The following is a 16926-nucleotide window of genomic DNA, read 5'->3' on the forward strand; positions in this document are numbered from 1 at the left end:
CTCTGATCTACCCTTAAATTTACCTAGCACCAGTACTATAAAGTACATAGGCGCTAAACAAGGAATACCCTTGGATAGTTGCCAGCCAGTCAAACCAAGCTTCTGACAATCCCACCAAGTCACAATCCTTCTCGTGCATCAGCAACCCGAGTTCATCCATTTTGTTAGCTAATGTATCAATTATCATTCTTTTACAGGTTACCAGAGGCAGCTGCTGTTTAAAAGTGTGAACGGTTCTTACAGCGTCTTCCATGGCTACCAGCCCAGTACATGGTACGTATGACCTTCTGGTAAAGTGATCTTGCCATCACAGGGTCACTTTTACTGTGAAGAAATGTTTATATACTTACCTTTCTGGGAGCTTATGTATTGAAAAGCCTTGCTTCTCTGGTCCCTAGCTGCTCCAAGCATCGAAAGTTGAATACTTGCTGCTTCCTCCTAACTCTTATATTCTGTAGTGACGTACAAGCCAGTGGGAGGGACTTGGTATTCAACACACTACAAAAGTGTAGCATAATTGCAGTGGCTGGAGAACTGGGAAGCAGTGGATTTTCAATACACAGGCCACCGAAATGGTAAGTATATTCATGTGTACAGGTGCACTGTTGGTTGTAAGTGAACCTGAGGGGACAGGGTGACTTTAAAGGGATTGTAAATGCTTTTAAAAAAAAAATAAACCTGTTTATACTTGCCTGCTCTGTGCAGGTCCCCCCGCCGGAGCTTCTGGCTCCATCTCTCCGGCGAGTGCCCCTGTAGAAATCGGCTTTCTGTGGGGGCCCTCATGCATGCTAACTCTATAGACACAGACAGCGGGACTCTGCCCCACCCCTGCATCACTGGCTTTGATTGATAGCAGCAGGAGCTACTGGCTCCTTCTGCCTCACCAAAGCCTTTGAGACCCAGGAGGTGGGGGGAGAGAAGAGCAACAGAGGGGCACAGCACTGGAACCAATGAGGGCTTAGGTAAGTAAAAGGAGAGTGAGGGAGGACACTGGTGCCTAAACTTTTTTCACCTTAATGTAAGCAATTTAAATGAATTTAAATAATGTTTATCCTTTATAACCATTTTAAGACACAATGACGTTTTAACCTGATTGTGGGAGCTATGGACATGGTTGGGGGGAATTTTGCAATACTGACACACAGAGATGTAGGTTTACTTGGACCAGATGAAGAGATGGGTGTCTTGAATGCTTTTGAATGCTTGTTTTGTATTAACACAGTCCCATTAGAGAAGAGGTACTAATGCGGGAAAAGGTACTTGATGTTGGCACTTGTGTGTATGAACCTTTAACATGGTATCCCACTATCACATTTTGCAGGCTCACTGCCTTCACGTTGAAGTCATTTGTTCATGCTCAAGAGCTCATCTACATCCAGGAGAAGCATATTGAGGATGCTGTGAGATGGCTGAGCCGTCTGCAAAAGAGCAATGGCTGCTTTGAGATGGTTGGATCCATTTTTCAGGATTACTTAATGGTAAACACGCGGTATATACACTTCTTTTATAAGACTAAGCACTGATAAATGATGCTATAATTCTTTTTAGTTGTATTAAAAAACTGCAATATTCAGAATATTTTGCTGTCTTTAAAGAAATACATTAGTAATAGGGTATATGGCACAATAAGTGTTGTGTGTACATAAATGTCTATGCAGAACAGCGAAAAGTTCATAGAGTCCAATTGGAGCGTTAAGGGTGACTTTTCACTGTTTTCAATGCACCAGATGCAGCACCTCTGAAGAGACTGAAGTACCTCTAGGCAAACGGATAAGAAGAACAGCAGGGCACAATCTGAGTGTAGTATATTAACAGATTAATTGTGGTGAAAAGATAAATAGCAACTCACATTGTGACCGAGGCTCATCACATAGTAAGGGCTTCTGATGGATAGTCTAACATCAACAGGGAACTTCGACCAGGATAGCAAAACTGGATGGATACATCTGCAGAACAAAGAGAACACACTGGGGGGCATCAAACTAAGTGCAGTGTTAAATGTACTGAGAAACCTACATTTGCATTTCACATGAGAAGAAGAAATGGCACTTTTTGTATGTAATCCGGTGGCTGACCTCTCCGGCACTTCTGTCCGGGAAGTCGTTCCTTCCTTTTCACTGGATAGTTATCACGATGGACACCAGCCTTACCGGTTGGTGGGGGAGGTTGTCGACCCAGGGTCGCTGGTCTCTGGTGGATTCCCACTTGCCGATCAATGTCCTGGAACTTCGGGCAATCAGGCTGTGCCTCTCCACATGGTCTCAGAGGCTACAAGGGCGTCCAGTCAGACAATGCCAGGGCAGTGGCATATGTCAACCTTCAAGGAGGAACAAGAAGCTTGACTGCAGCATCAGAGGTCGCTCACACCCTAAGGTGGGCAGAAAGGAGCGTACCGGCCCTGTCGGCTGTAAAATTCCGGGCGTGGAAAACTGGCACGCAGACTACCTGCATCGCCAGATGCTGGACCAAGGAGAATGGTCTCTGCACCCGGATGTGTTTCAGCTCCTTTGCCCAAGATGGGGCACGCCAGACGTAGATCTCCTGGCGTCTCGACTCAATCGGAAGGTATTGAGGTTTGTGGCCAGGTCAAGAGACCCATGGGCAGACGTGACAGATGAGTTAGTGGCACTGTGGAGTCAGTACCGGCTAACCTATGCCTTCCCTCCTCTAAAGGTCCTTCCTCATCTGCTTCGCAGAGTGGAGACAGAGGGGATTCCAATTATCCTAATTGCTCCGGATTGGCCTCAGAGTCCTTGGTACGCTGACCTTGTGCGTCTAGTAGCAGACGTCCCTTGGTGTCTACCGATAGGAAAGGACCTGCTGTCTAAAGGTCCTGTACGCCATCCTTTTTTACAGTCACTGGCTTAACGGCAGGGCTATTGAGAGCCAGGTGCTAAGAGACCCTGGCCTGTCTGACGCAGTGATCTCTACAATGAGGAGTGCTCGGAAATCGTCCTCCAGGAAGGTTTACCATCGCACTTAGAAGACCTACATATCCATGTGTGAGGAAATTAGGTGACATCCGCGTGCTTATTTGGTTCCCAGAGTCCTGCTGTTCTTACAGCATGGGGCAGACCAAAAATTAGCTTTAAGTACAATTAGGGGGCAGATATCTGCCCTGGCTGTCTTTTTTCAACAACCCCTGGCTCTCTCTCTAGTAAGAACGTTGGTACAGGGGTTCGGTGTGCGGCCCCTCTGGTCCGTTCTCCATTACCTCTGTGGGGATTTGAATAGAAGACGTCCCTTGGCGTCTATCACTACAAGAGGACCTACTGTCGCAAGGTCCCATAGGTCATCCTGCTTTACAGTCAATTGGCTTAAACGGCATGGCCTCTAGGTGCCTTAGAAACCATCATTTGTCAACAAGGGAACTTCCCTAATGTTCTCACTTTCTCAGAAAGTGGTCCTTTTGGTGGCTGTTAGGTCAGTTAAGATGGGTTCTGAGCTGGCAGCCTTGTCATGAAAGGCTCCCTATCTGATCTTCCACAAGGATAAGGTGGTGCTGCATCCACAGCCTTCTTTTCTTCCTAAGGTCATTTCGACCTTCCATCTCAAGGAAGACATTGTACTGCCATCCTTGTGTCCTCATCCATCGAATCTTAAGGAGACGACGTGGCATACCTTGGACGTTATCCGAGCTCCGAGAGTATGCTTGTCTGTTACTGTTCCGTTCCAGAGTTCAGACTCACTGTTTCGGTGGCTGGTCCCAAGAAGGGCCCAGCGGACTCATCGGCCACCATTTCGAGGTGGATCCGACAGATCGTGATCAGGCTTATGCCATAAGGGGTCGGGCGCCTCCCTGTCACGATGCATTCGACCAGGGCAATGGTGCCTCTTGGGCTTTCTGACATCAAGCGTCTGTTTCGGGGCGGATCCAGGGTCTAATCTCGGGAGGGGCACTGCCAACATTTCTGCAGGCAATTTGTAGGGACAATGGCTGGTGTTGGCGCTTCAATCATCACGGCACCGTGGTTAATATGGCGTCAGCATGATTGAAGCACATCATTTCAATTATTACTGTGTGGGAGCAGCCAGGTGGAGGGGGGGGAACGGAAAAGGTGGTTGAAGCCAGGTGGAGGGAAGGAAAAGGTGGTTGCAGCCAGGTCAAGGGGAGGGCGGGGGGGGTTGCAGCCAGGTGAAGGGGAGGGCGGGGGGGTTGCAGCCAGGTGCTGGGGAGGACAGGGGGTTGCAGCCAGGTGAAAGGGAGGACAGGGGGGTTGCAGCCAGGTGGTGGGGAGGACAGGGGGGTTGCAGCCAGGTGGAAGGGAGGACAAAGGGGTTGTAGCCAGGTGAAGAGGAGGACAGGGGGGCTGCAGCCAGGTGAAGGTGAGGAAAGGGGGGTTGCAGCCAGGTGAAGGGGAGGACAGGGGGGTTGCAGCCAGGTGAGGGGGAGGACAGAGGGGTTGCAGCCAGGTGAAGGGGAGGACAGGGGGGTTGCAGCCAGGTGAGGAGGAGGACAGGGGGGTTGCAGCCAGGTGAAGGGGAGGACAGGGGGTTGCAGCCAGGTGAAGGGGAGGACAGGGGGGTTGCAGCCAGGTGCTAGGGAGGACAGGGGGGTTGCAGCCAGGTGAAGGGGAGGACAGAGGGGTTGCAGCCAGGTGTAAGGGAGGACAGGGGGTTGCAGCCAGGTGGAAGGGAGGACAGTGGGTTGCAGCCAGGTGAAGGGGAGGACAGAGGGGTTGCAGCCAGGCGGAAGGGAGGACAGGGGGGTTGCAGCCAGGTGAAGGGGATGACAGGGGGGTTGCAGCCAGGTGGTGGGAAGGACGGGGAGGTTGCAGCCAGGTGAAGGGGAGGACGGGGGGTTGCAGCCAGGTGGAAGGGAGGACAGGGGGGTTGCAGCCAGGTGAAGGGGAGAAAAGTTCTTACCTTGGATGATAATAATGTAATCACTGGCTTCCTCCAAACTACAGGTCATAGACTCTCTTCTTCTCTCTTCCCCCCCCTCCTGCTCGGCATGTTGGGGGCTGCAGTCCTCTCAGGGAATCATCCTGGGGCCTGCTGGTACTATATGTTCCATAATCCTCTTGGTTGTGTTTTACCAGCCATTGGCTCTGAATGTAGCCAATAGCATCAGGCATTGCCTGGTGAATGAGAGTTACTGGGCTCAAGGGGGAGAGGTGGAAATCCCCTGCAGCTGCAGCTCTGCCTGTGTCCCTTCCAGAGGCGTATCTAGTGAAAATGGTGCCTATGGCAAGCACTGAAACTGCGCCCCTGTCAAAACATTGGAAACCCATCTTTCAGATAACCTTAACAAAAAAACAGTCAAGCTCTTTAATCTGTCAATAAAATTATGAATTGGCGCTACATAAAAATTACAACCGCAATTACACCGCTTGTTGCTTTTAGCAGGTGTTGTACCCAATGAACAGTGTTCACAAATTCAAATGAATGGCAGCGCTCTGCAAGCTCTCCAAAACTGCGTGCAGTGTGGTTCAAGGTATTAAAGCGCACGGTGTGGCAGAGATACGCCTCCTCACCACCTTTCAAATGCACATGTGAAAGAGCCCTACATATTCCTACATCATGTCAATGGTGAAGGGAAGCTCAAACAAAATGTCATGCCTTTTCCTGAACCACGAAAAAACAGCAGGTGCACATCACTGATCACCAAGTTGTCTCACAAAAATTGCATTTCTGTATATATATATTTTTTACAGTACATCTCAGCATATATAAAGGTCCACTTTTTTGAAAAGCCAGACAGAGCAGACTTGCTATACTGTATGTACAACGTGCACTGTCCTGTGTAAAACATTTGCTCTTCCCTCTTTGGGTGCCAGAAGGATCAGCAAGGTGATCTCTGTCCCAGTGTGCAGTGACTCGGTACCAGCACACTTGAGACTGTGCAGTATGATCTGAACACACAGCTTACACCAAGGATGGGGCACAGGAATTTTGGTGACTCTTTGCTATGACACAGCACCTTGGCATTGCAATTGGAACAGGGGGGCCTAGAATTGTGACAGGAGAAGGGTACCTGGGCAGCGTGATGGGGGGTACCTGGGTAGTGTGATAGGAAGACGGGGTAGCTGGGCAGTGTGATAGGAAGAGGGGGTCCCTGGACAGTGTGATAGGAAGAGGGGGGTCCCTGGACAGTTCCCTGGACAGTGTGATAGGAAGAGGGGGGTCCCTGGACAGTGTGATAGGAAGAGGGGGGTCCCTGGACAGTGTGATAGGAAGAGGGGGGTCCCTGGACAGTGTGATAGGAAGAGGGGGGTCCCTGGACAGTGTGATAGGAAGAGGGGGGTCCCTGGACAGTGTGATAGGGGGAGAGTAACATAGGGACAGATTGTGACAGGAGGACACATGGAGTTCACTCTCATGTGCAGGGCACTGTATCTTATACTGACACCCTCCTATCACACACAAATTCCCCCCACCCCCTCCTCTTCCTGCTCGCCAGGTTGTTTCTCTTACTGTGGCTGACTTTGTTGGTCTCTTGGAACTTGGAAGATCTGTTTCTGGTCGGATGTCTGTAGATAAAAAACATGCTCTTTCCCATAGTTCTTCACTGACACCTCAACAATGTGCAGTGATCTGACAGGTTGCCGGACAGACTCTGAAGAGGGAGGGGGCAGGGCTGATCTGCTAGAATCTCTCTTCCTCAGCAGCATAAGCTGAGTTCTCTGTAAAGTCCTCCTGGGCTGGGGTGCTCTGTGTCCACCGGACACTTCTTCTCCCCCCCCCCCCTGCAGAGTCCTGGCTAACCGAGTTTGCATTGACGGAGATGCTGGAATATATTTTCGGCAGCTCGTCAAGAAAACAAGCCATGTCTCAGAGGCCATGTCTTCATAAGTAGTGCCCATGGCACTTTCTATACCTGCCATACCCTGGATACGCCACTGGTCCCTTCACAGAGAGCCTGTCAGCAACGGCTGATGGGGTCGGCACCAGCACAGCCTGCAGTGCAAAAAAAAAATTGGGGGGGGGGGGGGCAATTGACATGCACAGCAAGACAGTTTAAAAAAGCCTGATTAAAAAAAAAAAAAATTTTTTTTTTTTTTTTTAAACCAAGCGAGTGTGACATGATTATCTCGGGGGGGGGGGGGGGCAATTTCCCTGTTGCCCCCCCCCCTGGATCCGCCGTTGGTCTGTTTCCCAGGTGTGTAAGGCGGCGACCTGGTCGCCCGGTCACACTTTCACTAAACTTAAGGAGTTGATCTGAGTGCATCTCCGGATGCTTCTTCGGCCGCAAAGTTTTGCAGGTGGCTGTTTAGAGTTACAGCTCAGTTGAGGAGCTCTGTTTTGTTTTGGGGTGAAGTTTAATTTTATACTGTTTATGCACCCCTCATTTTGACACTGCTTTGGGACGTCCCACTTTGTCAAGATTAAGGCTGTGTCCGTCCATGAACGAGTTCATGGACGGACACAGCACCCACCCCTCTTTTTTTAAGTTTGTACTGCTTTTGACAAACTGAGCTGCTTAGTGCAGGCTGAGGGGATATAGCCAGTAGGACCGCCCCCTGGGCGGGGCTGTTCAGCTTTGATGTTGTTAACGCTTTCTGCCTAGTCACTCCTAAAGGAAGGCTAATACCCACTTTGTCAGGATTAAGGCTGTGTCCGTCCATGAACCCAGGGAAAAGGATTTTACGGGGAGTATAAAATTCTATTTTTTGAAACATTATATTCTTTTTGCATATTGTAATAAGACAAAAATGTTGACTAACAAATATGATTTAAAGCTCTCATGGACATGCAGTAGCAAAATGTAGTATATTTAAAGCCAAACTCCAGAGTCCCCCCCCCCCCCCTTTCCTGTGTTAAAAAAAAATGCAAATTTTTTTTACTCTGGTCACCGCCCAACTCTAGGGGGGTTATGGACAAGCACCTTGGGCTAGGGTCGTCATGCAGCCTGGGCTCACTGTGTACGGCCATTCCGTGCCTTGCAAAAGTATTCACCCCCCTTGGCATTTTTCATGTTTTGTTGCCTCACAACCTGGAATTAACATGGATTGTTTGAAGATTTACATTATTTAATTTACAGAACATGCCCACAACTTTGAAGATCTTTAAGTCTGACCACAGATTTTCTATTGGATTGTTGCGTTAGCAGTGTGTTTGGGGTCATTGTCCTGCTGGAAAGTGAACCTCTGTCCTAGCCTCAAATCGCACACAGAGTGGTACAGGTTTTGCTCAACAATATCCCTGTATTTAGCACCATCCATCTTTCCCTCAACTCTGACCAGTTTCCTGGTGCTGACTGCTGAAAAACATCCCCACAGCATGATGCTGCCACCACCATGTTTCACTGTGGTGATGGTGTTCTTTGGGTCATGTGATGTGTTGGGTTTGTGCCAGACAGTGTTTTCTTTGATGGCCAAAAAGTAAAATTTTAGTCTCATCAGACCAGAGCACCTTCCTCCATACATTTTGGGAGTCTCCCACATGCCTTTTCGCAAACTCAAAACGTGCCGTTTTGTTTTTTCTAAAAGTAATGGTTTTCTTCTGGCCACTCTGCCATAAAGCCCAACTCTATGGAGCGTATGGCTTATTGTCGTCCTATGTAAAGATACTCCAGTCTCTGCTGTGGAACTCTGCAGCTCCTAACGTGTTACCGTAGGTCTCTGTGCTGCCTCTCTGATTAATGCTCTCCTTGCCCGATCCGTGAGTTTTGGTGTGCGCCATCTCTTGGCAGGTTTGCTGTTGTGCCATGTTCTTTCCGTTTGGTTATAATAGATTTGATGGTGCTGCTAGGGATCATCATGTGACACTTAGATTGTACACAGGAGGACATCATTTAACTAATTATATGACTTCTGAAAGTAATTGGTTGCACCAGAGCTTTTTATGGGCTTCATAACAACGGGGGTGAATACATACGCACATGCCAATTATCATTTTTTTATTCCTGAAAAACTGTTTTATGTATATATTTGAACTAAAGGCTGTAATGTAACAAAATAGGTAAAAAGCCAAGGGGGGTGAATACTTTTGCAAGGCACTGTATACAATGACGTTGATCTGTCCTAACATAAAGACCCCTTTCACACTGAGGTGCTTTGCAGGCACTATAACGCCAAAAATAGCGCCTGAAAGAGCCTGAGGGCTTTCACACTGAGGCGATGCACTGGCAGGACGTTTAACAATGTCCTGCAAGCAGTATCTTTGGAGCGGTGTGTACACCGCTCCTCCCCATTGAAATGAATGGGCACTGCGGCCGACCTGCCGGCAATGCGCTGCTGCAGCGACGATTTGCGGGTGTTTTTAATCCTTTTTCGGACGCAATTGGGGGTTAAAAGCACCCCGCTAGCGGCCAAATACCTCCGCAAAAATTGCGGTAAAGCGCTGCTAAAAATAGCGGCGCTTTACCACCGCCGCCACCCGCATCCCAGTGTAAAAGCAGCCTAAGGTGCGTATACTTAGATTTATTAATATTTAGGTGTGGGCAGGGTGCAGTAAGATGGAAAAGGGGAAACTGAAATTGGGATTCATCAAAGTAGACATATAACAAGGCATACTAAAGGAACCACTCTGGCTGGGCAAGGTAGACAGTGGAGATCCTTTTTGTTGAATGTTTTAGAAGCTGTTGCATTATTAGTGATTACATTTAAGTGTTTACATTTTGTATTCTTTGTTTTTTCAGAAAGAGGGTGAAGATGAAGTGACACTTACAGCGTACATAACAATAACCCTTCTGGAACATAGGAAAGTGTTTAATGTGAGTTCTCTTATTGTCAAATATATTTTATTGAGTTTTTTGCATTAAACAACAAAAAAAAAAAAACATAAAACATTTCCATCCCATATCCCCACCCAACATAAATACAGAAAAAAAAAAAACTCTATCTGTGCTCGCCAAACTATATTTCAATCTAAAGTCTAACTTTAAACAAAAAAAATTGCAAAAATATACAATGTCTTTTCTGTAATAAAATAAGCCTACCTGCCTGCTCGCAGTCTTCTTTAAAATGTATGCTGAGCCTTTCATGTGCAGCTCAGTATACATTCCAGAACAGTGCCTGTGTTCTGGGCTGACTGAACTCCTGCTTATATTCTGGTGATTTGTCATCCCATGCTGGCCATAGAAGATGGCCAAAGATCAGCACCTGGAAGAAGCTAGGGACAAGGTGTCATCATTGGCAATGGAATTCACGGGCATTGGACAGTTTGCACTAAGGTATAAAATAATTTTATTCTACAAAAGCATACATGCAGTTTCACAGGATGAATAGCATTGCAATTTTTTTTTTAAACTAGACCACTAAAGGTTTTGCTTTTAGATGCACTTTAAAAATATTGTAAACTAATATATGTTTGAGAAATTGGAATGAGAGCTATTAAATTGGGCTTTAAGGGCACACAGTACAATTTGTATTGAAAAAAATAGAAAATGTATTGGTATGAAATATCATAAAATCAGTTATGAACATAAAATCAAAATTAGAAATCAAGTCAATAGCTGGTACTACAAGGGTTATAACAACAGTTATATAGTCTCAGTATACACAAGCTTTGTTTAGAAAGCACAGTTTAAAGATACAATCATTGAATTGTGTAACCCAAGTAGTAATCTGGAGGTTAATGGAGGGCTTGCTCTACATGTTACGCGCTTGGACTAGCGCTTCCTCAGGAGCACAGATATTTGCATAGATAAGCCGCGTTGGGGGTAAGCAAACGACCGTCGTGTATTATCCCCACAATGGCTGGGTATACAGAATAGTACTGATCCAACCTAATGTAGGGGTAGTATCATAAACACGAAACTATAAAAGTAATGGTGTTGGGGCAGTCATTGCTGGTAAGCAATAAAAATCGAATCCAGGGGTGTACATGTGCGGTGGTTCAGTGCTAAGTAGAATGGGCTAGGCACAGATAGGCAGATTGAGGATCTACAGGCTGCTTTGGTAGATTTACCTATCTGCCTATCTGTGCCTAGCCCATTCTACTTAGCACTGAACCACCGCACATGTACACCCCTGGATTCGATTTTTATTGCTTACCAGCAATGACTGCCCCAACACCATTACTTTTATAGTTTCGTGTTTATGATACTACCCCTACATTAGGCTGGATCAGTACTATTCTGTATACCCAGCCATTGTGGGGATAATACACGACCGTCGTTTGCTTACCCCCAACGCGGCTTATCTATGCAAATATCTGTGCTCCTGAGGAAGCGCTAGTCCAAGCGCGTAACATGTAGAGCAAGCCCTCCATTAACCTCCGGATTACTACTTGGGTTACACAATTCAATGATTGTATCTTTAAACTGTGCTTTCTAAACAAAGCTTGTGTATACTGAGACTATATAACTGTTGTTATAACCCTTGTAGTACCAGCTATTGACTTGATTTCTAATTTTGATTTTATGTTCATAACTGATTTTATGATATTTCATACCAATACATTTTCTAGTTTTTTCAATACAAATTGTACTGTGTGCCCTTAAAGCCCAATTTAATAGCTCTCATTCCAATTTCTGTAATATCGGGGCGGTGGCACATCTTTAATAGGTGCATTCGCAGTATCACCCTGTGATCTATGCACGTTAAAATAGGCCCTCTTTTTTCCTAATATATGTTTGAGGTTAACTCCAGCCAAAACCAGTGTATAGCAGAGAAAAAGTTTTAGAATCTCAGCCAGGTTTACATTGTTGTGTGTGGAGAGATTTATTTTCATTTCCTACTATGTTTCTTATTGTGGAGAAGGGTTGGAATATCTGTTAGAGATTCTCCTTCCACATTCTGTCTTGGTGACACCCAGCATGTCATAGTTTGACATGGAGTCACTGGGATGTTTTTTATTTAGGCTCAGTTGATGTGTGTTACTAAATACATCTGTATATTTCCTGTACATTATAATGATGTTTCATGACGATTGTGCTGCATTGCATTGTGTATAGGGTGACCACATTTCCGAACTGCCATTCAGGGACACCCCCCAAACACGCCCTTTTTTGCCAATTTTTGGAAAAACTTAAGCAAACGGTGGTAACCAGTTTAGACAGGTGGTATACATTTTTTACATATATTTTTTTTATTGCCCCCACTTGTCAGCCTCATTTTATTGCCCCCCAGGGCAGGGCTCCACTTTGTCAGCCTCATTTATTACTGTACTGTCCCCAGCCCCAGTGGCCTGACTTGAACCTGTTCCAATCAGGTTCCATTTGCTCACCTTCTAATCTGGACTGGTCTGGTGTGGTGGGCGGTTGCGTGACAGTCTTCGTCACTGGTCCAGGTTGGGGGACCCCCCTCAGGCAGTTGGATGGCTCGGGCCGTAGGCGGGAGGAGAAGTTGGGCAATGCACTGTGGGAGTCAAAATGGGCACCTGAGCCGTGGATCTAAGTCAGCCAGCACTGCAGAATGCCGCCGCCCACCGGGAGGTCACTGAAGTCTGGAGGAGTCAGGAGGTGCTGCTGCCACGGTCGGAGAAGGAGAGGAGGTGGGTGAACTCTGAGCACTGGCTAGTTGCCAGGCGGGGTGGCCCTAGCAACCAGTTTGGCAAATGTCTATTAGGGTGGCTTTGTGTCCTCATTTCAGTCCGGGACACTGTATTGTCCCGGAATGAAGGTGCCCGGGACACAAACGCAAAATTCCGGGACAATCCCAGGCAATCCAGGACACGTGGGCACCCTAATTGTGTACACTACTGTAGAGTGTATCGAGGTGCCATTAACAATGAACAGCACTGCATCATTTATAAAGGAATGTGTTGATGTTTTTCTCTGTAATACAGGTTAAATTGTGTGGCTTAACATGCGTTTCTACAGTACATAGGTGTGAATGGGTACTCATACTGTGATATATTTATAGGACATGCTGGTAGATAAAGCACTGAAATGTTTGAAGGATTCAGTTGAAACAGTAAACTGTACGTACACCCAGGCTCTGATGGCCTATGCCTTTACCTTATCGGGAGATGGGGACCTGAGAAAACAGATGCTGGAGAGCTTAGAAAAAAGTGCTGAAAAAACAGGTAATCCCATGACTGCCCAAAGTTATATTTGTAATTATCTTAAAGCAGGGCTCAAAATTTCAAGCCCTGAGCTACTAGCCAGGCCTCAAGAGTTACTCGCCACCAGTTGCCCCACCCAACCCATACACTGCCCTGCCCCCTAATTACACACCTAAACATCCCCTTGTAGATTATCTCATGGAATGACACTGTTAAATGTTTTATGCAGAATCAAGTTACACAATTAAATATTACCAACAACAACTTTAACAAAATGGGACAGGGCACTGGGGCAGACCAAAGGGACGTGGCATTGGGGATAGACCAGAGGGACGTGACATTGGGGACAGACCAGAGGGACGTGGCATTCGGGACAGACCAGATGGACATTGCACTGGGGCATTCCAGAGGGACAGGGCACTGGGGGCAGACCAGAGGGACAGGGAACTGGGGGCAGACCAGAGGGATAGGGAACTGGGGGAAGACCAGAGGGACATGGCACTGGGGCAGTCCAGAGGGACATGGCACTGGGGCAGTCCAGAGGGACATGGCACTGGGGCAGTCCAGAGGGACATGGCACTGGGGCAGTCCAGAGGGACATGGCACTGGGGCAGTCCAGAGGGACATGGCACTGGGGCAGACCAGAGGGACAGGGAACTGGGGCAGACCAGAAGGACAGGGAACTGGGGGAAGACCAGAGGGACATGGCACTGGGGAAGACCAGCGGGACATGGCACTGGGGAAGACCAGCGGGGCATGGCACTGGGGAAAACCCAGAGGGACAGGGCACTGGGGGAAGACCAGAGGGACATGGCACTGGGGAAGACCAGAGGGACATGGCATTGGGGACAGACCAGAGGGACATGGCACTGGGGACAGACCAGAGGGACCTGGCACTGGGCAGTCCAGAGGGACATGGCACTGGGATAGACCAGAGGGACAGGGCACTGGGGTAGACCAGAGGGACAAGGCACCTGGGCAGTCCAGAGGAACATGGCACTGGGGCAGACCAGAGGGACAGGGAACTGGGGAAGACCAGAGGGACATGGCACTAGGGCAGTCCAGAGGGACAGATGGCACTAGAACCAGGTCTCTTCCCCATTCTCTTGCTGTCGCCTCTGCAACCCCCATCCATACTCCTCTCTCTCCTATTCATCTCGCCATCAGGAGCCCCTGTGTGTGGCTCCACACTTGCATGTCCCCACTTCTCCCTTTCATTCATGCTGACAGTGAGGAGAGGAGCTGCAGCACAGCGGGAGGGAGTACAATCCTGCACCGAGATCCACACACCTGCATAGCCATTGACACCACAGCACAGCGCACACTGACACCGCACAGCACACTGAGACCAGTCTGCTCACACTGCTCTGCTCTGCTCAGGCTGAACTGCTGGACACTTACAAAGAGCGTGTAGAAATAAATTTTTACTCCACCTTATTTCCAGAACTCTTTAGGTATTAGATGTGCAAACAATATGGTGAGACCATATCTAATACCTACTGAGAGTAATGGAAACAAGGTGGAGTTCAAAAGTGAACCATGCCATTACCTGGAGGAATTGGCATTTAGGGGGTTAAAACAGGCAGGGAGGAAATGTGATATCACCTCCTCTGCCTGTCACTTTTCAGTGGAATGGCAGTGCCTGCTGCAAATTAATACAAGTCTTTGGGCTCACACTGGGGTACTGCCAGTTTTCCACAGTCATAGTCCCCCAGGTTGCACATTTTTGCTGCATTTTCTGGAATTGCACCAAAGATGCAGCATTCAGGACATTTTGTGCACTTTCAGAACATGCAGTAAAAATGTGCAACCTCTATGGGAATAGGGGCAACATGCAGGAAGACAAACTGCAGGATACCAGTGTGAGCCCACACCATAACACCTGGGTAGTGTCTGTCACAGGCTGCTAGTTTTCGCTGCAGAGAGGGGGAGGGTGGATAAGCTCACTTACTTTACTTGTCCAAGAAAACTCACTGCATTCTAGCCGACTGCTCAGATTGAACTTCCCACCCACACATCTTCTTCACAGACAGTACATAGGCTGGCCAGAGTGTGGGCGGGGAAAGAGAGAGCCGCCTCTGCCAGCCAATTGTGTGGAGGAGGGAGGGGCTGGGCTCTGTAACACAGACTGTCGGCTGTGAGACAGAGAAGACATCGCTGCTCACAGTGCTGGATATAGCTGCCGCACTCGGCCAGTTCAAATACTGCATGTGCGGTTCTGAGCTGGCGACAAGGCAGCCTTTGCAGAGCATATCAGAGCAGCCCAGGGGGAAAACGCATCCCTGGCCCAGCCCACCCCTGCTAAGTGTAGGTACAGATTGGACTGTTTGTCATGCAGAACTACCATCACTCGCCCCCAGCTTAAATCCACTCGCCAAATGCGAGCAGGCGAGTGGAAGTTTTGAGGGCTGTCTTAAAGGGTAAGTTCATACTAAGGTCCTTTTCCAGTTATAGGTGTGACCTAGTGGGCTACGTCATATGATGGACTCATTGATTCCTTGGGGATTGCTGCATTAAAATCTCCTGTGTAGCTCCTGGCCATGTATCTTTCAATCTAGGGGTGTTTCAGTAGAAACTATGCAGATCTGGAACCTCAAAAGCAAAGATTTCACCTCTGGATTCCCTTAGTAATGTAAGACCAGCCATACATTTAACAATTTTTTTGTACAAAAACATATAATAGGAGGTCAAACCTAAACACTTTCAGTTTGTATGCAATCAGGCAGGCCCTTGCACTACATAGTTGAAGGTAAATCTAAAGAAAATTGAATAAGAAAATTGTATGGTGTATGGCAAGCTTAAGACATTTGAGCTTTTAAATCTCCCTAGTGAAAGACCGAAATACCAGTTTTACTAAAGGGGAACTTTCATAGAGTATCTGGGATGAGTACTCAAAACCAAGAATAATAAAACTCTAAAATGGAGGGACAGGGGATAGATTAGTAGCAGAGTAGGAATGTGAAAATGGGCAAGGGAAAAAGAGGAGTGGGGGGAGCGTAGGGAGTGTTTTTTAAAGTAATTTCTCAACAAAATAAAGCATGGAGAAATGGATGGATGGGTGTGTTTGCTTTGAATATTTAAAACTATTTAAATAGCATATTTGGTTTGTGGTGCTCAGACCCGACCTTCAGCAAGATGAAATAGAGAGTTCCTTACAAGGCAAACAATGCCTACCTACCCTGCTACTAAATCCTGCTCTGTTAAAAAAAGAAGTGCATTTGACACTACTGTTGGACTCTGTGGTTTACTCCAACAGCCCCTATGTCACTACAGTACATAGTGGTGACACATGGGGGGTGGCAGTGGAAGGACAAACAGCGTACAGCCGCGGGCCTGCATTCTAAACACGTAGAGGTGTTCTGGAAAGTATACTAAAGATCATAGAGCAAGCTTCTCTTTGCAACACATTGGAGTTCGGCAACATTGACTGCAGGAAAGGTAATTGTTTACTTTGCAAGGGAATCTATATTTTATTTTTAAATAGAAGTTGCTTTCAATAAAAACATATATTTTATTCAAATGCGTTAAGATTTTAAGTACTTAACTAAAAGAAAAAACGTACAGCATAGGTGCGTAGACACAGCAAAGTTGCCAATTTCACAACAATAATTTGGACCAAACAAAATGTGAAAACTGACCAAGTAGGGGTGAAAATACACAGCAATAAGTATAATCCTTATCTATCCCATTAGCCATTAGGGAAGAGGCAACATAAAATTCAAGACTCTTCTCTGGGAGGTCAGTAGGAGCAGAACAGATAAAAGCCTGTAGTGTGAGAGATCATATTGCCAATAAAATCAAAAATCAAAGGCGAAATAATATATAATAATATATAATATATATAATATAAAATAGTTATTGCGTAGAAGTTTGGAAATGGAAAAGACAAGCAGAAACAAAGCAAGGAGAAAGGTACAAGAGGGGGCAAAGAAGAGAAAAAAGCAGGGGTGGTCAGAATACCCAATACCACCACATAGCAGAGGTAGATGTTAAGTATCGGAGCAGGGGCGGACTTGACAACTTTAATGGGGC

At 47.0% G+C, this 16926-nt stretch overlaps 1 protein-coding gene across 1 annotated transcript in view; it reads left to right on the forward strand.

Annotated features, from left to right (window-relative positions):
* Window positions 1–16926, forward strand: part of LOC120910398 (alpha-2-macroglobulin-like protein 1) — a 268848-nt gene that overhangs the window by 195707 nt on the left and 56215 nt on the right. Inside the window, exons 25-28 of the mRNA XM_040322155.1 lie at window positions 198–273; window positions 1322–1478; window positions 9584–9658; window positions 12753–12915. Of these exons, the coding sequence (XP_040178089.1) occupies window positions 198–273; window positions 1322–1478; window positions 9584–9658; window positions 12753–12915 (471 nt within the window). The remainder of the gene's footprint in view (window positions 1–197; window positions 274–1321; window positions 1479–9583; window positions 9659–12752; window positions 12916–16926) is intronic.

This window comes from Rana temporaria, chromosome 8, assembly GCF_905171775.1.
Source record: "Rana temporaria chromosome 8, aRanTem1.1, whole genome shotgun sequence".
In the NCBI taxonomy this organism is placed as follows: Eukaryota; Metazoa; Chordata; class Amphibia; order Anura; family Ranidae; genus Rana; species Rana temporaria.